Raw genomic sequence first — 24,040 nt, 5'->3', positions numbered from 1 at the left:
GGAGAGGAATATTGCAAGCATGACTTAGCTTGACTGTAGCTTTGGGTTATGTATCTGTAGGGCCAATTGAATGGAATTGGTCACATAATTTCCATTATTGGAAATACTAATTTAAAAATAAAATAATCCAGGGGCTATAGAACACTAGGTGCCAAATTTTATACCAAACAGGGCAAATTTAACATTTGTACTACCTTGCCTTCAGACTCAAGACATCATAAACCTTAATTTATCCTGAAACAAATTACAGCAAGCCTGTTCCACACTACAAACAGAGAAAAGGTCATGCTGTAGATTGATCCCATTGTAGATCCCATCCTTCTGCACTGGACAGTGGACCCTGTGCTGGAGCCAGTGCTGGGATCTGCATTTCCAGGGAGAACAGAGAGTGGGGTGGGGGATTATTGGGATTGTTGGTGAGGAATACTGAAATGTTTTGAGGCCAAGAGTTTCTTAAGCCTCAAAATAATACAAACACTGGGCTTGGTTGTGTAAGCACAGAAGTATGGGATAGCTTGTCTGCTGTTCCTGGAGGTAGGCTGGACCTGGATTTATATTTTTTTCCCATATTTAGCACTTAGGAACATGCTGGTTCGGTCTGGGCAGCTGTGTATCCTATTGATGGCTGGCTCTGTGTGTGCTCATTTTGCCTGATGTTTTGGTAGTAAAGCTGGCTTAGTTCCCCTTTCTGACTGTATTGCATATATATAAAACTGATTAATGATACGGGAAATCCAGCTTTGCTTAATTAGACAAATTAGATGCAGTAAATGATGTATTTGTGATTGTTTTGAACAGGGCGGTGTAGTTCAGCTGTTAAAAAGCAGCTCCCACCTACTTCTCAGTAGCAGTGTTAGATGGTCTTTAGTGTTTGTTTGCCTTCTGTTAAGATAATTTTTGTGGTGTCTCAGGATCAGAAGTTTCTTGCTGTCAGTAAGAATTAATATCAAGAGTTTTGACTGAATGTAGTGCTGATTAATGTGTTCTGTTTTGTTATCAGCACATCAAGTAGTGACTCTCCCCAGAACTCCCGGGTGAAACAGCTGCATGTGGCTTGAACTTGCTTTTTGAATCATTTGCAAACTTTGATTTTGGGGGTTTTCATCTCTTTGGAAATTGTGTTTTCGAAGCCCATAAGGATTTGTTTTCAGAGTGTCTCAAATTTGAAAACAGGGGGAGTTCTACCCTTTCTTTTTGGAGTCAAACCCCTCAATTTCACCAGCTCCCTGGATAATAGCTGAGCAAAACTAAGGACTTGGTTTTCTCCCTTCCGTTGGTTTCTGCAGAGCAAAACTGCCAGGAAGATGAAAACAACACCCTAATTTTTTAGGGCTGAGATGCTCAATTAGTCAAAGAAAAGAAGTTTTACAGTCTTTGGAAAAACTGCATCCTGAAAATCTTCCCATTTGATTTTTTTTATTAAAATTATTTAACATTTCACAAGTTTCTTTTGTTTTTGTCCACACAGGAAAGTTCATCTGCTTTCTATTATTGGTTAAGCTTTAAAACTCAGCTTTTAGATGAGGAGAACCAGAGTGTCAAGAAAGGATGTGAGGTACCCAAAAAGGTCTGGGACACTGTGGGGAACTAACGAGTCCCACTTCTGTGTTTTAACTTTCTTATTTTCTATTTAGGATTAAAATGCATAGAATTGGAGCTCCTGGTGCTTTTTCAAATTGCTTTACCACGAGCTTTTTCTATGGAGAGTGACCATGTGTAACTTATACAACTGTTCCAGAAGCTGCAGTCAGAATTACTGAAAGTACAGACATGGTGTGATCTCTCCTCTAAGGTCATTTCTCTCTCTCTCCCTCTCCCTCTCTGTCTCTCCCAGCCTGTGGACATAGTAATTCTGTGATATGATTTTGGTTTCTTTCATGGAAGCCCCAGCTTTCTTAAGAGAATTGAGTTCTCTGTCAGCTCTTCTCATTTTCCAGTCTGACTCAAAATGTACTTTAGTTTTGAAGCTACTATGGGGCAGTAAAAGACATTTTACACTTTTTTTTTGTTACATTAGTTGTTTTATCCCTTTATGTAAGGCGGTGTTATTAGTTGAGATAATGAAAACAAAGGTATAAGATTTTTTTTCCACATAAAATGTATCTAAATGACATTTAAAGGAGTGTAAGTGGAAATTAAGACCTGTTATCTTTATTATTAATATGGTAACCTTTTTTTTCCTGATGGTAACCCATTTTAAGCCATTGCTACACTTTAACAAGTGTGCAACAAGAGCTTTAAACCTTCTTAATTGTTGATCACAATGACAAATACACACTAAGGTAATTGCTGAATCAAGACATCTCTTAGATAATGTTCTCAAGAGCACCTGCAGTGTATTTAATCCATTAAAGTGACATAATTAAATGGATTGACAAATATTTAATACTAAGAATGAGAAGTGCTTGTGTCACCAAATCAATATCAGAACCAGAGTGGCATAGAGGGACAGAATTTTTCCAATCTGTGGCATAAATGAGGTTCTATTTCTTCTTCCACATGAAATTGAAATACTGTGTCAGCTCCAGCCAGTTCAAGCCCCAATGACTGGCTGTGTGATGTGTCTCAGTGCGATCCCATTGCTCTCCCCCGTCTGTCCTCTTTGGCTGTGGAAAGATTTACTGAGAAATTTAGTATTGTCTTTCCTTACAATGCCTAAAATAATCGAGATCTTTGTATTCCAGGACACCCAGGAGCAGAGCTCTCTGATGGCTAAAATGCCTAAATAGATCAAGAAAGGCAGCAAGAAAGTCATTCTTGGCTTTCTCCTTTCTTCATTTCTTGCTTTCCTTCTTTTAAACATGAGGTTCTCTGCACGTCTCATTGCAGGAAATGCCTTCATTTCTCTTTTTTAATTTGTACCCCAAGGTTTGTAGTGTGTATCAACCCTGCCTTTAGTACTCCTGGGGCTCCTCATGAAGTTTGAAGCTCTGGCATTGTTTCATCTGGCTAATGAGCAAGAATTTGGTGATTTTTTTTTTTTTTTTGGTCAGCATACTGCTGACAAAATGCTTTCGATGCTGTTTCACTGGTCCTAAAAGTACAAGACAGACACAGTTAGGTGATGATAGGGGTTACCTTTATAAGGATCCTTACAGTGCACAAAGCACGAGATGGAAAGTGCCAAAGATGCACACATAACATAAAGCAGATACAATTTTTATGTGTTTAGTAAATTAGCAAAACCGACAAGAATCCCCAGTTAGAGGCATAGGTGATGAAGTAACTTCTCCCTGTTCTACCCCACTGTGAAACCTCCACCCTCTTAGACAGGAACTAAATTTTCTTTATGAAAATGTGTCTCAAGAGAGCTGGTTTCAACTTTGGCTTCCAGAGCCTAACCTTGGGCCCCCAGGGCTTGGAGCCACCAGGGAATTTATTTTGTTTTTCTGACTGTAATAGAGTGGGTAAAATGCTAGCTACCAATACAATAATAGGCTACAGAGCTACAAATAGATATGTTAAGAATATAGAGAATATATAAAGGCAAAAAAGGCAGAAATCAATTTGGCATCACTCTGAAGAGCAACACTTAGAAACAGTGAAATACAGATTTTAGACAAGGTATTTTAATATGTATCCTTTTAAATTTCATGGTCTTTTCTATCTGTCAAAAGTTTAGAGATGACACTTCTCTTGGTGTTTATTTTTCCCTCTATACAGCTAGATATATATTAACTGAACATACACATTTAAAAGCAGAAGGAACCATAGTAAAAGTACAACATGAGACTAAATCAGCTACTTAAAAATTAGAAAATGTCATAAGTACTTTTGCTTGAGCACGAGTGTACCAATGATCCTTCTGGAGTATTCCATTGCTGCTTTCTTTGCTAGGCTCTCACTGTTAGAGCACAGAGAACAGACATTGCTGAAGGATGTTTGGGCATGTGGTGGAGATTTTCCCTTGTGCTTTGTTGGGTCTCTGTATTCTCTTGCTCCAAGTGGCATTTGAACAACCCTGACTTACAGGGTTTTCTGAATTAATTAAAATAGAAAATACCAAGATAGCTTGTCTGAGGGCATCACTAACACCTAAAGCAAAAAGTGATCCAGGTGTCAGAGACAGATGTGTGTAATCAAATCAACATTATAAATAATAACAGCATGCTCACAGGGGCTTTCCCTTTTTTCCTGCCAGGCATTGTCCTTTGATGGAAGACCAGAGAATCAGGGGTTGGTTATTTGCTTCTATTTGTTCTGTGGGGTTTTTTTTCATATTAACATAGGAGGTTATTTTCTAGGAAATAGAGCCACCATGTAGAGAACAGTAGCGTGGCTTTGTTATAAAATGGAGGTGCTTCTTCCAGTTACTGATAGGGCTTCTTTTGGAAAGCCCCTTTTGTTGTATTTGAAATCAAAATACACAGAGTCGGAAAAAATGCATTCACTTGGAAATGTGTACAGGCTGTGAGGTTCCTGTGGAGCAACCTCTTCACCCTTTTTATTGATGTTGCTTTTATTAGACCCTTGTAATAACCTTTTATCATGTAACAGCCTTTCTGAAAAGCCAGCAGCAGCAATAAGCACCTTCCACTTCCTATCCTTTTAAATACCTACTTCAATCAAGAAAGAACTTAACAATTAAGAAGTTCAAGGAAGAATGGCAGCTGGGAAGTCTGGTTTCACTTTGGATGTGTAAGTGGAGGTTTTCTTCTTTGGAGCACTAAGGAGCACCCTGGAGCCTTTCTCTCAGTGAGTGCCACTTGTCCCTTTATTCATGTCACCTTGTTCCATGAAACTTTGTAAAACTTAATGGCATTGCCATCTCAGACAAATTTGAACGAAGTTATGCAGTGGGTTAAAAAATTATTGATACCATTCATTAAAAAGGAATGAATAGACATATAGATCAAAAATGCTCAGTATGCTCATTTCAGTTTTCCTATGGAAAACAGGCCAGAAAACTCTCCCTGGTGCCAGTTCTGGGAAAGTCTTTTACACGCAGATTTTTGTACTCATGTAAGTAGTTGTTGCATCAGATACTTTGACTTCAGCAGTGTAACTTACACCTTCCAGGCTCTCTGTGATGCTGGTGCTAGAAAAGCTTGGATGGGGCTTGATAAGAGAAAAAAACCACAGAAGGGAAGGAAAAAATACAATCAGATCTCATCAATTGTCCTGACTACTATGTTATTTGAAACTGCATTAATAAATTGGGATAATTGCCTAATGGCATATTACTACAGAAGATTAAGGTGTGTTCTAGGCCATTATTTAATTAGGAAAAGCAAGAATGTAATAATTTGGCATTGAAATTCTTAGTTTTCTCTAGACCTATAAGGCATAGCTACCCCAAGAGCTTCTATAGCTAAGAGAGTTTAGAAACTGAGCAGTACCCTGGCAGAGCAGAGAGATGCATTTTGTGTCACATACACGATATGCAGTGTGCTGAAAATGCCTGGGGTTTATATGATGGCATTCTGGAGAAACTAAAATCTAGGTAGTTAAAATGGTTGCAGCTGGGACTTGAAATATTTACACAGGGTCCCTGTGGAATGCTCATCTTTGGTGCTTGGTTGTGATGGCAGTGATGTAGCTGTGGATCTTTAGTAAAATAATAATTTATCTGACTTTCAGTATTTTCTAATTTCTTTCGTTGTTGGTGCAAAGCAAAGAAAAAACGACCCAGAGGTGTGAGAATTCAAATTGTCATTATTTTCCTGTGTACCTCAGAGGGTTTTCAAGGCACTTGGCCTTTTTGAAGTGGCTAACCTTCACTTTTGACTAGACTTCTAGGGCAGATAAGGAGGCTTCATGACATCTTCAACCACCTGAAATATTTCCAGGCATCAGAACAAAAACCATGCAGAGTAACAAATGAAAGTGAGTGAAATGATGAGTAGGAGTCTTAAGGATGATTGTCATCAACAGGAATTAGTTTCTCCTGGGATTGGAGGAAAGGGAAGGTTTCTCAAGGGGAAGGTCTGCAGTATGTTGGTATTTGAAGTGGCAATGTGTAAAGCCTAAATCTTAGAGGAGTCACCATGGCTGAGTGTGAGTCTTCACCCACTCATCCAAACAGGAGTAAAATGACTGTACTGAAAGAATTAGCGTTTCTTACTGGGAACTTCCTTGAGGCTCGGTTGCAGCTCTTGAAAAAGTGACTGCTGCATGGGGCAGGGCTTGGACTTGTGCCTGGCCAAGGCTTTGGGGTGGTGAAGTTCTCTCTGAGGGCAGCACAGATGACTCAGGAGCCTGTGCACAGCCAGCCATGTGCCTCGGGTGACAACCTGGATTCTCACAAGCGTCTCGCAGAAACTGCCAGCGCCAGGACTAGACATTGAGGCAGTTTTGGTTTGTTCTATTTTTACCTTTCTCTTTTGGGGCAGCACTCCCTCCCCCTTCCTTCTAAATTGTTTTCTCAACTCAGTTGGGTCTCAAAGCCTGTCTCCTGCTTGTCTCAGGCAGCTGGCATGTCTCTGGGCTGAATGAACAGGCAAGGAGCATGACTTGGTGGCACTGTGGAAGGGTCTCAGCCTCCAGAAGGGACAACCCATCTGTCTCACCTGCAGTGCTGGCAGCCAGGGACATTTAACAGCACCTCAGATGGCTGCCTGCAGCCTGCCTCTGGGACTGTGGCTCCTGCTGCTGCTCCAGGACATCCAGACAACCCTACAGGTAAGGCAGGGGGACACCAGGATCCTGCAGGTGAGGTCTGGGGCACCTGGGGCTGCAGAGCCACCCTGCCCTTCAGCTGGGTGTTGGGGTGGGTGTCCACAGAAGCAGGGTTTGTTAAAGGTGGTGAGCAGAGCTCTCAGGAGATAAAGGTATAAAGCAGAGCAGCCAGGAGAATTTGCCCTCTCTGGGACCTTTACAGGCAGGAGTGTGGGCTCTGAGCTGTGATCTGCACCTTGTTGGCACTGCTGGAGCTGCTGCAGCTCCAGGTATGTCCCAGCTGGGGAGTGAGGAAAGGTTTCAGAGGGGTGGGGAGTTTATTTTTGCCTCTGTGCTCGTTGACAGGCACACTCCTTGCAGAGCTCTGCTCACAGGGCTGCTGCCCACTCTGCTGATGCAAGTAAGGAGGGGCAAACTGAAAGGTGCAGAGGGGAAACAATAATAGACCTTTTTCTTTACACCCCCTCCCTACTGACACTGACTTCCTCTTGAAGCCACTACTATTTCTGAATTAAAAATCACTTCAAATAGACAGAACCCACTGTCTGTACTCAGCTGATGCTGTAGATGCACACCAGCTCCCTGTTCTGATCCTATCAGCTCCTGTGGGTTTGCTTCCACCCACACACTGCCACTTATCCCCTCCTCCTGTGGATCACATGGCAATGAGCCCTCAGTACCTGGCATAAATCCAGGTGATTTCCCTGATTGATACTTAAAAATTCACATTAAAAAGTAGAAAGGTCAGGTGCAGAGAGACTGCACAGGTAAAGTCAGGTAGGTGAGTATTTGCATGGAGTTTGCTGGATTGGAAATGAGCCATGTTCCCTTGCAGTGGAAATACAAGCATATATTAGCCTAAGACACCTGTCAGTACACTAACTGAAAAGTCCAGCACATCATTTTGGCTGCCAGATTTTTTTACAAGACACTGACCCCAGTTAAATATTTGAAAATAACCAAGTTCTGTACCCTCTTCATAGAAGATTTAAAAAAGATCATCCTGCTTCTTTTGGTAAGAGTAGGAGTTTGCTCTTGTGTCTTTAGTTGTAATTTCCCCTCCCACATTGCAAGTTTGGTTTACTTTCCTCATGTTATCTGTCCTGCCACTGTCTCCTTCCTGAAATACAGAGGGATAAATGTTCAATGAGATTGGAGTCTGTAATTCTTGCTCACCAGAGGAATGCTTGGGAAGGCATTCAGATGTGCTGAATGCAGACTGCTTTGGAGGGAAAGCCAATAGCAACAAAAAGATGATGATTTTTGACATTACTTTTGGTGGTTTGTTCACAAAATGAATGGGGCAGAGAGAAAATTTGGTTTTCTGATACTCATTGTCAATATTCAGACTCACTGTAAAATCATCATGACATTGCTGGGATAAGGAACTGGCTTTGCACTGTCCTGCACTGCTTCTCTTGCAGCAATGCTTGCTCTTACTGCTAATGGAGTACAAGTGATACTTGCTAATGTGAGCAAGTCACTGTTTAGTGGTCATGTTTTTAAACCATGCTCCATCTCAACTCAGTGCACAGTTTAAGTTCTGTTTCTTTTTATATTCAGAGAACTCTCACTTGTTAATAATGCCTTTACTATCAAGCAAATGAAGCTTGACCCCTTGAAGCTGTGGATTATCAGCTTTTTCTGTACTGTCAGAATTTGGATAGAAGCTTGACAGACAGTTAACTGTTTTGCTGCAGTATTAGTCAGTTCTAGAATAGCCACTGCTGGTAGGTTTTTTGTTTTTTTTTTTACGGTAATATTCTTTCTTCCTGATTTACAGCTCATTTGTAGCAAGCCCGATTTCTTACTTTGCCTCACAATCACTTTTTCTCTATGAGTTCAAAAAGCCATAAATAAGTGAGTCAAACCTTGTCCTGACTGAATTGCAGAGTAGCCACTGAATTCAGCACCACCTTTACAACTGCCATTATTTAAATTGGAATAGCAAACATTTTTGTAGAAATAAGGAAAGTCAGAAAAGCTGTAAAAATCCTATTTTCTAAAACAAATTCTCTCAAGCAAGTGCTCAAAAACCCAAATACTTTTGATCTATATGTTTGCTTTATTTAATTGGTCCTTGATCTGCAATGCATTGAGGAAAGAAAAAGAGCAGTTGACTTGCTGAGTGACTGAAAGCTCTAAACCAGTGCATCTGTCACAGAGCAGTCCAAGCAGGATAGCAATTGCCATCTTTCCTTTCACAAGATGAATTCCAGCTGCTGCTAAATCCAAAGCTTTTATTTGAAGAGAAAGTCAGAGAGAAAGATAAAGACCTCCTGTCCACCACAGCCACATGCCTTACTCCAATACCTGTGTGATCTTCCCCAAATGTTAATTTTTTTTAATAATAAACATTTACAAACAGGTAAGTTTGTAAATAATAGCAGATGTTATTGCAATAAAATTGGCACTTCTGCATTGAGCCCTTAGAGAATGCTGGGGACCAACCTTCCTGCTGAGTTAAGAGCAGAACTTTGCATCATTGTGTTGCTGTTAGGAGTCAAACAGCTTTAGAATTTGGAGGGAAAAAGATGACAAGAATGGGGGCATGGTGACTGATGCTGAGCATTGACATGGATTTTATTTATCACTGAAAGGATCTACACTAATTTTTACACTCATTAAACACCTCTACTGAACAGATGCTGACTTACAGACTTATGCTTATGGATTAGATGTGATGGGGTCTTCAGAAGGTGGTTTCCCAGTCACAGACATCCTGCCATGATTTGTTAGAATGAATTTCTGTTGGATTAAGTTCTGATTTGGAGATGGGGTAATTGAGAGGTGAGAGCACCTTGGGTTTGGCTCAGTGGCAGTGCAGGTGGCTACAAAGCTGTGCTTGTAGCTTGACAGCAGCACTTGTGGAGGAGCCATGGATGAGCTGTGTAATGTGGGTGGCTGTGGGGCAGAGCTGCCCTCCCGTGGAAAGGGGGAAAATCAGCTTGAGTACTCTCTCATAAGTATATCTGCATAATCTGTTTAGTATATAGGCCTAGTTTATGCAGTGATTTATCACTGCACTACCATCAGTTCAAATTCATAATCAGAATGTTGGAACCAGGATCAGAATCTAATATTAAACTCCTGATTTTCATATTCTTGGCAAGGTAACTTTTTAAAAAGCTGTTCTCTCGCATTTTTACACAGACACTATTCTTTTATTTAAACCCAAACCCAGACAATTAAATAAACTGTAAACTTATGTGCTGCATTAGTAATTCAATAATTCAAAGGTTTGTACTCTTGTTTAAAATTCAGCTTCATTTCCAGCCAGAGTTGGTTGCCCAGGAGAACCAGGAAGAAAAAATTAGGTTTTTGTGGTGACCTCCCCCAGCTCTTGCAGAGAAACTAATCCATGCTGATTTAGCTACAGCCAGGATGCTATTGTTTCTTGAATTTTCTTTATAGAAACAGTTAAATCACTAAGTAACTCAGGGCTGACCTTTTTGAGGTGATTGGTCATTTCCTGCTGTTCTGCCTGGCCAGGGCACCCCTGCTCACAGAGATGAGGAGACACCTTTACCTTTTCCTCCTTCTCCAGTCCAGGGTTTCCTCCTGAGAGCAGGAAAACAGTGGGTGCACCTTGGTAAACGTGCTTTGAGGCAGGCTGAGCAGGAGAAAAACCTGCTCCTGCCTCTACAGTCACCTACAAAATGTGCTTGTAGGGAGCCCAGGGGTTATAGTGCAGAGATGTGTCACCCTTCTCACTTCTGTTACTGGAATTCAGTGAAATTTAATGGTTTTGTATGGCTTTGTGGGTCCCAGTTAAGAAGTGACACCTAGATTTTTAACCCAAAACTGACCCCTCAAGACTCACAGTGTGGATTTTTCTACCCAATTACAAGATACCACCTAAACCCATGAAGAAGAAGGAAGAAAAAGGAACATGAGACAACACCCTATACCCTCCATCTTGTCCCCATCTACAGCACACTAAAACTCCTAAAACGTGAATTTCTCACCCAAGTGACATTTTATACTACTCTCTATAATCTATTTCACACTTTTGTGGTCTCTAGTTTATTTTGAGGCTTTGGAGGCCTTCTCCATGAATGAGGGTCAAAGTCAGTGCTTCCCTGGGAGCCAGAATCCCTCAGGGCAGACAGAGAAATATTCCCCTTGCCCCGGGTTTCCAGTTTTGATATGTTTCTAATTCTTCTGTTAATTTCCTCCTTGACTGAAAGCTCCTGTCTTCTGATGGAAGTGAAATAATTTTTATATTTTGTGTGTATTTAATAGGAGAACAGGCTGTGAAATGATTAAGTACTGAGATTCTGCACAGTGCACAAAGGCAGCAGGTGACAGCAAGTATTATTTCAAAGACCAGTGGGAAATTCATTGGCAGAAAGTGAGATGTAGAGTTTCTGAAATATTTAACTGCTTTACCAGTATTGTGTGGTAAAATCTCCAGGGAATCTGCTTATCAATTCTTAACAAAAAAACCCCGAAAAAACCCTCTGCTAAAAAAAAAAATCAGTGTTCATACACTTCTAGTAAATACTGAAAATTAATTTCAGATAACAACATCTTTAGGGGATTCTTAAGGGAGATGCCAAATTCAAAAATCAGATATTCTCATCAGAACACTTGTAGCACTGTAATTTCCCAGAGCATGTTGTGGCCCAGCCATACAAAAACTAAATCTTATTTTGTGCTTCTTGTTACAGATTATAGCTGGGTCTCATTTTGTAAGCTAATATCAAAACTATTTTATGGTGGTTTTTTTGAGACTAAATAAATATCGGTTATGTAGTGATGAAAGGTTATTTCTGAAAACCTTCACTCACAACAGAAGTGGGATCGGTTATTTGAATAAGGGCTTCATCAATCATTTGCATAATTCTTTTCAAGGCAAAATCCTCTTGAAGGATTTGTCCCTTAATGATAAGTAAAATAATTAATTGGTTTATAATACACACTTAGGTTGCTAAATTCAAACAGTATGACTGTTTAAGTTACAGGAAATTTGGATACTGACAACAGAAATTACCTCTGTGGATTACACCAAATCCTTAGTTCCAATTAACATAAAATCATTTTAGGACAGTAATTTTTTTTTTTTTTTTTTTTTTTTTTTTTTTTTTTTTTTGCTAACTGCTGCAATATTTGTAAAGGAAATGTGAACAAGAACTTAGTTGCTTCGGGAATACTTGAATTTTCAAAACACTGTGGGCTTTTCTTTGCTGTCTGCAACCACCATTGCTTGAGATAGACATTGGGATCTACTCTAGTAAAGAATTAATTGTTTTCTAATTGTGTTTTTTGTCTCTTTCAATTTCTAGACATCATTAAGCCCACGCCATTCCTGTGATACACTAGAGAACTGGTTCTATGATGAAACTTCACAAAACTGCTGTTACCAGTGTCCCTCAGGTATGTTTATAATTCAGCCAAGTTTATATGGAGGCAGTAGGAACCCTGTGTATCTGCAGAGTTGCATTTTGTCCCCGAAGAAAGGGGCATTTTCATGAATCTCTCTCTAATGTGGCTCCAGATGTGAATCTCTTCCCCACTGTCCTGCTCCTGTGTAGTCTGCATGCAAACCAGATAACTTTTATGGGATTTTATCACTTGGTACTGAAGTAGCCAGGTCAAAGAATTCATTGCCCCTGGGTGTGAATGAGCACAGTGAAATTAGGCTAAATGAGTTTCTTCTCAGAGATAAAAAAATGTAAAATGAAGGTATGGAAAATCTGACATTATTCTCATAGTCACAACAGTTTAGAAAGTGTCTCACATGAGGGAGGAAACAGGCCCTTGTCAGGGGGCACATTAAGCTGGGTGTGACTCAGAGGCACATAAGGTCAGCAACAGGAAACACTTGGTGAGACAAGAGTTCTGGAAATGTCTGCAACTGCCCCACTGGCCAAAACCCCCTCAGTGGGTGGGTATTTTGTGGTACTTCAGCACCATCTGTATCTTCTTGCTGAAGTAATTTTCTTTCATTTTTCTTAAAGAAATTTCTGACCTGTATTTGTGTTCTGATGATACAGAGGGCTTTTAGTGATTGATTGCCAGTATTTTTTATTTTAGTGTTTGATTGCCAGTATTTTTACCATCAGGATTCCCACCAGGAATCCTGGGCACACCACTGGTGTGGCAGGCACATTCTTCTCTCTCTCAGGATTTTTTCATAGGGGAGCACAGAGGAAAGAAAGAGAAAACAATTTCTATTTCTGCTTCTTGTTTTCCCATGTGGAATGTGTTTGGAGAATTGTTTCCCTGGGGTGAGTGCTTGGTTGGGTTCTGTTGAGGATTGTTTGAGCCTGGTGGCCAATCCAACCCACCTGGGGCTGGGCTCTCAGAGAGGCTCACAAGTTGTGAGTTAGATATGGTTGTTAGAAAAAGTAGGTAGGTTGTTTTAGTATCTCATTTAAATAATATATTAATGTATTATAGCCTAGTTATAATAAATAAGTCATTCAGCCTTCTGAACTGGAGTCAGACGTCATAATTTCTTCCCACTGCATTCACCTGCATTTACAATACATTACAGTCCTTCAGAAGTTGTAGATGTAAATCAGAGCAAGGGATGGAGAAAATTGGTTCAATAAAAGAAAAAATGGGTGGGGATGTGACTTTGACAGTCCCAAGAAAAGCTCTTTTCTTCTTCAAAACCATACTTTGCCAAAGCTCCTGTCATGAGGGATGTCATGGTAAGGCTGGGTGAGAAGCAGAGATCTGATTTACACCAGGCTGTAATGAGCCACCAGCATCCATCAGTTCACCTTTGCTGATTCTCCATTGCTACATCCTCATGTCAGTCCTGGACTCCTCCACAAGAAAAGTTATAAGAATCCTGTTCCAAAGAATCCTTTTAATTGTCCACTACTCCTCCAAGCACTAACCTGTCCATATCTGCTACTAACTCAGCTGCTCACTGCAAAGAAAGAGGAGCTTTTCTAAAAGTCCTTTTAACCAAATGAGGAAAAGAAGGAAACATGAAACCCACTTCCCTGGGAACTTAGTAGTGGCAGGACACTGGCTCTCATGGAGCCTTGGTTGTCTTTTCTGTCAGCAAATGACTTGCCATCTGCCCATTCTGCAGCAGTCCATTCCAGCTGGGACTATGTCCTGGCCCTGTACCTTAACACTTGAATAGGAAAGGCAAAAATGGCCTAGAGAAGCCAAATAACCTGTGGTAATGTGTCTAACAGGTAAACAAGCAGACAAGAACATTTCAGGATGGTTTTCTGCCCATTTTGGATAGATATCTTGTATATTTTGCCTTTTTTTTTTGTTTCTCCAGGCTATGTTAAAAAGAAAGCATGTCCTCAGGATCCAGCTGAAGACTGCATGACGTGTGGACCTGATCAGTATTTGAACAATAAATTCCAAAAGCCACAATGTGATGCCTGTGTGTCATGCCCAAAAGGTTTGCTTTTCTCCACACATACCTCACAGTTACATTCTCTCTCTGTATATTTTATTTACGTTTAATTTGTATTTTATTGATTTAGAATTTCCACAGCAAAATTATCCATCCTTTGTTACTGAGTTAGACAGCAGAATGGTACCTTGCATATAATCCATGTTACTGCCTGTGTCACCTGGAACTACCTAAAAATTCTTCCCTCCAGTGCTATCCCAGTCTGGTTTCTGCTTTCTGTCTTATATTGCAAGCTATTATCTACAGGCTTCTCTAATTATTCATGACTCAAATTGCCATCATATGGCTTTAAACTGAAAGAGGGCAGGTTTAGATTAGATACTAGGAAGAAGTACTTCCCCTGTGAGGGTGGGGAGGCCCTGGCACAGCTTGCCCAGAGAAGCTGTGGCTGCCCCATCCCTGGAAGTGTTCAAGGACAGGTTGGACAGGACTTGGAGAAACCTGGGACAGTGGAAGGTGTCCCTGCCTGTCGCTGTTGGACATGAAATGAGCACACAGAAGCTTGGTAAGTTCAAAAGAGAAAAAAAGACCCAGTTTTATTCAAACATCTGGTATTTACAGAATTCCAAAGGTGACCGTGGGTTGGACAATGGAATTACCATCTCTCCAACCACACTGGTCCAAAGATCAATCAATCATTTCTCTCCACCCACAGAGAAATAAGGAAACTATTCTATTTATACATGAGATTGTGTGGGAACTCTGACTCTCAAATATGTAAACATTATCAGAAGGCTAAAGAGAACTTTAAAACTTTCAAAAGAACTATAAAAGAAAACTTAACACTTTTAAAAATCAGGGCAACACTTGCCCATGGCAGGGGTGGAATGAGATCAGTGTTAAACTCATCTTCAACACAAACCAATCTGTGATCATGTCAGCGTTCAGGAACACACATAATCACAGGATATGATTCTATGCAGGTGCTTTTATTGAGAGCTCTGGGAATCAGGGGTACAGACCCAAATCTGACTCTGATGCGGCTTTCGAGCGTATTTTATATTCTATCATTATATAACTTACATATTAATTATTAAACTTATATTGTTCTATTGTATACATTGACATGAGTTTCTCATTATCTTTCTTAGGCCCCTGACCACAGTTTCTCAAGATTATTCTTACAATTAAACAGTAATTATATTTAATTACTAAACAATCATCACATCTAACAATTATATCATTTTTCATGTACTAGCTACACAGGTGCAGTTCTAGCAAGGTACAAGACCTTCATGTACCTAGGGTATTTAATTTTTTCAGGGCCTACTAAGCTTAATTTTCCTTTTAACCATAAATCCCCATGATTTTAAAACCCTTTTACTATCAATCATGAAGAGAGACTATTGTAAATGCAGGCAAACTCAATGGGAAGAAATGACGATGTCTGACTCAATTTAGAAGGCTCAATTGTTTCTTTATTATAACTGTGCTAAAATACATTAATATATTATAAAAAGGAGGATACTAAAATTACATACTACTTTCTCACAACTGGTGACTCTCTCTCTCGATTCCAGCCCCAGGTGGGTTGGATTGGCCATTAGGCTCAAACAATCCTCACCAGAATCCAACCAAGCATCACCCCAGGGAAACAATTCTCCAAACACATTCCACATAGGAAAAACAAGGAGCAGAAATAGAAATTGTTTTCTCTTTCATTTCTCTCTGTGCACCTCTATGAAAAATCCTGAGAGGGAGAGAAATGTGTTTGCTACGAGACAGCAGCTTTTCCTGCTTCCTGAGCCTTAGAACTGGTGTTGCTCAGCTTTGGCCCCAGTTGACATTTCCCTTACCAGGGGATCCTTTGTCACTGCATGTGTTTCTTGCCCGCAGAGCTGGACCTGGTGGAGAAGCAGCCCTGCTCCTTGCATTCGGGCCGCGTGTGCGAGTGCCGGCCGGGGCTGTTCTGCCAGCTCAGCGTGGTGCACAGCTGCTCGCGCTGCCAGCCCCACTCTGCCTGCCGGCCTGGCTTTGGAGTCAGAGTCAGGGGTAGGGCTTCCCACCTACCCACTTCACCTTTCCTGGTCCTGGCCACAGGCCTGGACCTGATGCGTGTTGTTTGGTCAGTCCTCAGCCGTGATTTTTATTCAGGCACCTCGACAAATGATGTCACTTGTGAAGAGTGCCCTCCTGGGACCTTCTCAGATCAAAACTCCAGCACAGACATCTGCAAACCCCACACAAAGTAAGTCTGTGCTTCTTTAACGGGACTGACTGATTGAAATGAATAAAGGATGAAATAGGGTATGGCACTGTCGGAATCTGTGATATTGATTCCAAAATTGTAGAAAGTCTCTGAGCCCCGCTGCCAAAGCAGAAGCCATAATTGGTCTGTGCTGTTTCAAGGTTGTTTATTCTGTTTATCTCTAACATGTTCTGCTGCCCTGCCGCAGCTCTGTCCTGCAGGGCAGCGTGTGGGGCTCTGCCCTCAGTGGGATGGTACAAACATTAAATACCACAAACTACCTGTGCTGGATTTACAATAACGTGCCAATATCTGTCACCTACGTTGGACAGTGTGTCCCCAGCCTGAACCAACAGAAAAATGCCAACACCACAGTGAAACATGGAGGGCATGAAGAAGGAGAAAAAGGACAAGACACACCCAATTTCCTCCATCTTGTCCTCTTTGAACCTCTAATCTAGAATCCTAAAATTTTACTTTTGCACCCGTGCCACACTTAATTACTTATATCAAACACTCAGAGCTTGTAATTCATCCTGTAAGATTGAAAACTCTTTTCCATGGACAGAGATCACAGCCAGTGTCTCTGTGGGCTCTATCCAGGGGGGTTCCTGACCCCTGCCAGGGTCCCAGGGCAGCCAGAGGGATGCTCTGGATTCCCACATGTCACTTCTGGTGCAAAGTATACAAATCCATCTTAGAAGCAAGGGAATCACTATGGGCTCATGTGCAGAGGTTAGGAGGCCTCTCTTAGTACCTGTTGTAGGAATGTGCCCCTGTTAAAAAGAGTAAACAAGTTACCCTTTGTCTCCTTAGTAAGGAAAAAAGCCCAGAAGTTTCCTCAATTTGGTTAAAAGACACTTCATAGGACCTTGGAGACTTCACCTCAAACTTAAGGACACCCAATTGGTCAGAAGCCAAAAAGTCCCACCTGAGCAATTCACTAGAAAAGAAGAGAACAAAAGAAGTAAATCCCTTTTGTGAAGTGTTTTAGCAGGAGCAAGAACCTCTTGCCCTGGCTCGGTTTTTCTCTGTAAAGAGCTTTATTTTTTGCCTTTTATTAAAACTTTTTTGTTTCCAACACTGTCACAGGAGCCATCCTGCTACTTTTATGCCGCCTGAGGTAGCTGAGCTATCTAGAGTGTAATACTTATCTCTGAGAGCTTCTGAGACCTGGCTCAGAGACCAAGTATTAACCTGTTGCACAGCTCTGGGCTGGAGGAACAAGGGTAGGAAGGAATCCAGCTTGCCTCATTTTTAGTTTACTAAGTCCTGTGGAATTGCAGACCTGTGTGAGTAGCAGCTTTATATTCAGGCCAAGAATTAATGCCACAGGGATGAGAAAAATAATGACTTTTACACAGAAAGCAATAATTGTGGTCGGTACAAAAATGACCAAGGGTATGTTTGTCACATGGAAAATACTTGTACCTTGTACCACACAATAACACTTGTTCTTTTTTCATACCCAGCTGTGCCAAGTTGAACAAAGTAATGCTAAGGAAAGGAAATGCTACCCATGATCAAGTTTGCCTGGACCAGTTGCCCACTTACCTCACCCCAAGCACTTTGTCCGTGAAATTCAGCAATGAAACAAATGACTTTGACCTGAGGATGTTTAAGGAGAACCTGGTGACCTCTGCTAGTGGTGCCACAACAACTGAAAACCCCAGTTCAACTCCTGAGGAGAAAGCTGGCACTTCTCCCACCTCCTCCAAGGGGGAGATGACAACAGGAGGTAACAAGGGCACAGCATTTACTCTCTAGACCTTTTTATTTGGAAGTATCTTTGGTAAACACAATTTTTATGTGGGAACTTCCTGCAAATCCCCTCTGACTTGTGCAATGATGTCTATGGTCCTGTGTTCAAACACATGGATTGACTGAGGGTTTTCCCTCTGCCTTTTCTCAGCCTGTGCTGTGCTCCCTCTCTGTGCTGTAGGTGCAGTGCTTTGGGCAGTGGTTCTCTCTGTGACAGTGCTTCTGGGGGGCACGCTGGTATTTTGGAAATGGAAGGTTTGCAAGAAGCGGATCCTCATCCTCAGAAGAAAGCGTGAGTTTTTCAAGCTGTAACACGGGATGTGCTGCTTGATCTGCCAACAAACAGATGGGAAACTCAAATGTGGGGATGTTTGTGGAGGCCATTGGGGAAGAGAATGTTCTCTACAGGCCAGATAAGGGTTTAAGGCAAGCTGCTCATGCAGGATGTTGGAGAACATGAAGGATGGAAGCAGCTGTGAATTTTAGGGAGGGAAGCAGGGAGGGGCCTACAAGAGGGGAAAAGGTAACTAGCTGTTTCTTCTCTCAGCACAGACATTAAATAATACCTGAAGTGTTGTGTGAGTAGCTTTTGGTTCTGGGAACAGACTGGGCTTTGAGCATGAGAGGAAGGGTGATTTTTACTGACACTGACTCCCCAGAGCTTTACCTGGTGATACACGTGGGGTGTGTCTGCAAAACCACATTCCCTCTTTTACAGAAAGCGGGATGTGCACATTGTAGGTTGGTTGTAGACCTGTGGGTGTGGTGAAGCTGTTGGAGCCTTCAGGCTCCATGGTGAGTTTGACTAAATGAAAGGTTTCTTTTGTCAGCACACCTGCATTCGGTCATCGCACACAAATACGTGCTCAAGTCTCAAGGTGAGTGACTGTGGGCCAGCAGTGCCATCCTTATGTCTGCAGAATAAGTAGGTTGTTTAATGTGGGATTTTATTCTGTAGACTTATAATTTAAAAATTAAATTAATTGGCCATGCAGAAAGCCAGTCCTGTTCCTCCTGAGCAGGCAGGGGACACGCTGGGTGTCACCAGGTGCCAGCAGATGTCACTTTGTTCCCACAGCAGCTGAAGGGTTGGGTGACGTGTCAGTGCTGGAAAACGCCTGATTGATTTCGGGACAGTCAAACATGGGAGATGTGTTCAGAAAAAAACCTACCCAGATCCCATAAAGTGCAAACCTTTTACCCACTTAGCTGATCCCCTCACTGCCACTGACATCCATGCTCTCTTGTGTCAGATTCTAATTACCACACAGCAGAGCTTTCTGTATTCGTTCATTCAGGAATATAATTTAAAACCTTTTGTGTGCAGCCTTATTTTCTCAAAATGGAATTTTTTCTCCCTTGCTTGCTTCTATTACTGTGTAGCCTTACAGAGCTGGTGGTCTGAAAATAAGAGTGACTGTACATCAGGGTGAAATTAGACACTAAGTCTGAGCCCACCTACCTTCATGGTGCTGCAGAGTGTTGTACACTCCCTCCTTCTCACCTCTCTTCTTTGCCCAGTGTTCCCTGTTAATGGAACTGTGCATAAAATCTTACCCCCTTAATAATAATCTGACAATATGATGAACTGACCTAACTTGTTAATCCAGTAGAAAGTTATTAAATTTTTTTTCTTTTTAATAAGCATGTATTGTTCTTATCTAGACAGTTTCATCAGTGCATTTTTTCATGAGATGAATATCAGTTGTGGTATAGGGACAGTGATGCAAAAGGTGTTGGGGACAGTAGGACATCACAGTCCTGGCAGCAACCTTCACTGGTTCACCTCAGGAGTGTCATTTCAGGGTGCCCTGAGTTTTAATAAAACCATCATGCATATGGGGTGGGCAGTGGAGTGGTTTAGGAAGTACATTACTAGGTGATCTTTCAGAGCATATATTAACATTCTTGTGATTTTCTGAGGTTTCTTCTGATAATGTTTTTACTTTTCCATTGCAGGTTCAGATCTCGTGAACAAATGTGCAGTAAGTGTGAACAATATTCCAAACCAGATCACTTTCCATGCCAAAGTAAATCATGTTATTTTCAAATGTCCTGTCTAAACATTCCACGTAGGAAAAACAAGGAGCAGAACTGGAAATTGTTTTGTCTTTCCTTTCTCTCTGTGCTCCTCTATGAAAAATCCTGAGAGTGAGAGAAATGTGCTTGCCACACTTTGGAACATTTCACTCCCTGTGACAGTTATTCTGTTATCCTGACTGCCACAGGAGCATTCTGTGTTCCTGTTGCAAATTGGTTTTACACTCACCTCACCTCTGCCCTCCTGTTTATATTGGCAGAAGATCATACTGACCACTGACAGTGGGCTAGAAGAGGAGGAGTTAATTGGCAGAGCCCTTCCTTTGGAAACCAACAACAACTTGGTGTCCAGCACAGAAAAAGCCCAAAGTGCTCATCGGGGTGTGACTGATGTGACACCAAGCAATGGGAATGCCCCAGACTGCCCTGTGGATTCCCGAGTCAGAGACCACACCAATAACAGAATTGGTGAGTCTTGCTTTTTTATTTTTCCCTTTTTTCATCTTTTTTCAAATTTGTAAACTTGGCACATACTGCCATTGCAAGATTATTAGTAAACTTCAGTGTCCAAATCTCCTAACAAAGATTGTGCTGAATCTCCAGATCTTTGACACTAAAATACCTGTTCATTTGAAATATAATGCTTTCTTTTTTTAATGCTTGTCTTAGTCACTATAAATTTGACAGAAAATTCCCTTCCTCCTCCTTTTCATTCTGGAATATGTAGATTTTACAGACGAAATTTGAATACGTCAGCTGGAAGATGATGCTGTAATACCAAAGGAGAATTGTATTTAGCTATAATTTTCTTTTCTGGTTTCATAATAATGGCTTGAAATGTATCTCCCATGTGTTCCCATAAAGTCTTTGACCATGGCACAGGGTGGGAGATAAAGGAGCTCAGGCAAGGAGCTCATTCATAGGGGGTGAATTCTCCCCTGAGACACCATCTGCATGAGACATTCTGGCAGTGCTTCCAAACCCAGTTCTGAGGTTATTCAAAGGTGTTATTTTTCATATTACAAAACCTGACCTTTCCTGTTTTTACTGTGAGTGATGGATTGGGATGAATGTGATTATTTGATTTATCATATCCAAGTATCTCCAAGCAATTAACCTACAGTGTCTGATGTGCAGCATCCTTCTCAATTCAATGGTGCAAACCATTGAAAATCCTTATTTATCTTTCTGTGAAGGGGTATGACAGCAAGCTGGACTCAAGATTCAGAAAATTTTGTAGTTTCTCAGCTAGAAACGAGCTAATTTCTTTGCAGGTCCTAAGAACCCAGAACTTCTCTACAGTGCTGATCTTTACCCAAAGATTTCATTTACATGGTATTGTTTCTTGAAACAGCAGGAAAATAAACCTTGGATTCTTTAGATCCCAATTAGTTGCTTCTTCTAACAGATTCTTGTGAATATCTTCTGCCTTTTCCACTTTGTCTTTCTCATGTAGTTCCACCTCTAGCTCAGTGGCTTAAGCCCATGGAAGCACAATCTACTAGATCTGAAATGTCCAGAGTCCTAATAAAAATGTTGCATGAAAACAGCCACCTCTGGGGCAGCAGTGACTGTTCACCAATGCTCAGCATTACTTTTTCCTTCCTCAGAAAAACTCTACATCATGAAGGCCGACACTGTTATCGTGGGCTCTGTTTCAGAAGTGCCCAGTGGCAAGAACTGTGCTGTTAAAGGATGTGAAAGTAACCTTGATGCCCAGGAAAGCGTGGAAGAAGACTTGGAAATGCACTACCCGGAGCAGGAAACAGAGTCTTTTCCAGGGAATGATGGAATGGTTCCTGTGGAAGAGGAGGGAAAAGAATTTCACCACCCTACCACTGCCACTGAGAAGTGACAGCCCACAGAGATACAGAAGACACAGAATCATCCAGTGTGACACTAAGGCTGAATTTATGACAAGGGAGGTAAACACACTGTGCCTTAGATTATTGGGAAACTCCTGGAAAACACTGAAACACTTTCAAACAAGGAGAGTTAGAACCTATTTCATCTAACAAATGAGAGGATCCAAACTGTTTGCCTTCACAGCTGACATCAAATACTTCTGTTTCCCTGTCTCCCAGTATCATACTGACAACAAATTTGAATCAAAGCTGCGTAATTTAGAGGACATCTGGATGTCAGCTGAAGTTTCACAGCTTGCTTTCTCAGTGTGAAGGAATGGATTGAAATCTATGTCTGGTTGCTTCTATTAGCTGTGAAAGTTCTGGCCAGGATTCTGAGTCAAGCTTGAGACTCAGCCATGTTGTTTCTATTCCAATAGTTTCAGTTTTGTAATTGGCATTTTGTAATCTGGCATTTCTCAAGGCTTCAACCTTTGATTGAAAATTATAATAACCTCAGTTTTACCTAGAATAAACCTCAAGTTTGTAGACTTTATGTTTCTTGAGGAATTAGGATCAAACGTGCCACACAAGCTCTGAAAATAGTAGGCAAATAAAACTAATTGAAGTCCACTGTACTTTAGGCCATTCTTTCTAGGTTTTGAAGTCTGATTCATATTTTTTTGACTACATCAAATCATTAGTAAGTGCACAAAACAGTCTCTTCTGATGGAAGCCAAACTGGTTGAACATCTGGCTATTGGATGAAGTATGTGTTAAGCCCAGTGTGGAGCCTGTAAAAAGAGAAATGAAGAAAAGAAACTATTTCTCTACTGACAAAGAGGCACAGCAGTTATTTCCTATAACATTGTTAATATCTACTTGTTTTAGAATTGTTCATAATCATCATGGTGACACAGATTTGCATATCCTTTAAAAACAAACCTGTCTGGTGGCCAACTGGCATGTGTTATGCTATTTTTAAAATCTTTTGTGCTGCTTGTTCAATAACTGTAAATGTAATAGTGCTGACTATACTTTTGCACAGGACAATGGAAAATGAGCAATATGACAAAGTGTGTCTTAATAATCAAAAAGATGAACCACAAAACCCATTACTTGCTTTGTAGTTTTGTCCTGATCAGAGCACTGTAATAACAGTGGTGCAGCTGCAGCAGCTTCTGTCTTAGAGTGAACACAAGGGCAAAAAAACACCTTCCTGGGCCAGACTGGAGTTTGAGCCCAACATTTCATCTCTGGCAGTTGCAGGAAGGGCTCAGTGAGGAAGACCATAACTGCTGTTTGCATTCATCATAGTTCTGCAGTTGCAGCTGGCATTGGACTAAGGATGTCAGAGAGTTTGATTCAGCCTTTATTATTCTCTCATATCACCATTAGTTTTCCTTCTCTCTTTTGAATTCCCAAGTACAATCTGCCTCCATAAGCACCTGTGGCAGAAGATTACAGATATCATGCACTGTGTAAAGGACTTTTAGCACTTTGAAATGGGCCTCTGTCACTAGCTGTTGCCTTACAGAAGTCAGTGAGTTGCTTTTCATTTTTTCTTTTTCAACCAAGTTGCTTTTGTGATCGATTGTATCTCAGCTTTGATTGAACTAAGCCTCCAGGTTGAGTTCCCATCTTTTTATATTATTAATGTAAGTTTGATGCTCCACTGGCTTGGTCATTTTAGTTGACCTTTTCTACAACAACTTTAACTTCACTACATATTTCATTTTTAGAGAACACCAGTTTGTGAATCCACAAACTGAATAACCACATTTACCTGGGTGTGATTGTTTGGGGCTGTTCTGCAATGACTGTAATTGTGTATTTCTACTCTGTATATTAATTAATCTTTTTTTACTGGAACAGCTTTCTAAAAGAACCATATGCATTGCAACCTGCTGGATATGTTATAGTTAGTTGGTTAATAATGCAGGTAATATCACTATTAAAAATTACATGGCTTTTAAGCCATGGCCACACTTTTCCTTTTTGATATGTAAATGTTAAATTGTTGATAATTTCAGTCTCAGAAGAAATATTTTTGCAAGAAAGCCATTTGGAGCTCACGGAGCTCTTAGTGGATTAGAGTTTTTCTCAGGAGCAGGGCTGAATTTACAATAAAGTGTGTCTGTACCATCCCGGCTGCGTGTCACACACAAGTGACTGGTAGTGATTTATTAAAGA

General features: G+C 41.0%; 2 protein-coding genes across 2 annotated transcripts in view; both read left to right on the top strand.

Moving 5' to 3' along the window:
* Positions 1–115: 115 nt before the first annotated feature.
* On the top strand, positions 116–23,994 carry TNFRSF8 (TNF receptor superfamily member 8). Its single transcript, XM_072917391.1, has 11 exons — positions 116–6,621; positions 11,907–11,997; positions 13,874–13,999; positions 15,851–16,006; positions 16,109–16,202; positions 17,675–17,940; positions 18,145–18,255; positions 18,794–18,841; positions 19,923–19,948; positions 20,264–20,471; positions 21,614–23,994. Exons 1-11 carry the CDS (start codon positions 6,550–6,552, stop codon positions 21,856–21,858), a joined length of 1,443 nt encoding a protein of 480 aa, XP_072773492.1. The 5' UTR covers positions 116–6,549; the 3' UTR covers positions 21,859–23,994.
* Positions 23,255–24,040, top strand: part of TNFRSF1B (TNF receptor superfamily member 1B) — a 15,795-nt gene continuing 15,009 nt past the window's right edge. Inside the window, exon 1 of the mRNA XM_072917388.1 lies at positions 23,255–23,390. The gene's annotated coding sequence lies outside the window, so the exon portion shown is untranslated. The remainder of the gene's footprint in view (positions 23,391–24,040) is intronic.

Source organism: Taeniopygia guttata, chromosome 21 (assembly GCF_048771995.1).
Source record: "Taeniopygia guttata chromosome 21, bTaeGut7.mat, whole genome shotgun sequence".
Classification (NCBI taxonomy): domain Eukaryota; kingdom Metazoa; phylum Chordata; class Aves; order Passeriformes; family Estrildidae; genus Taeniopygia; species Taeniopygia guttata.
The sequence above is the reverse complement of the archived record's forward strand: the minus strand, read 5'-3'. Positions and strand labels throughout refer to the sequence as shown.

What these genes read in the sequence shown, in the direction of transcription:
- TNFRSF8 (XM_072917391.1), top strand. Translation starts at nt 6,550, where the DNA reads ATGGCTGCCTGCAGCCTGCCTCTGGGACTGTGGCTCCTGCTGCTGCTC. An exon ending in GGGGGAGATGACAACAGGAG is followed by an intron (nt 17,941 to 18,144) that starts GTAACAAGGGCA and finishes TCTGTGCTGTAG; the next exon opens with GTGCAGTGCTTTGGGCAGTG. An exon ending in ATACGTGCTCAAGTCTCAAG is followed by an intron (nt 18,842 to 19,922) that starts GTGAGTGACTGT and finishes TTTCCATTGCAG; the next exon opens with GTTCAGATCTCGTGAACAAA.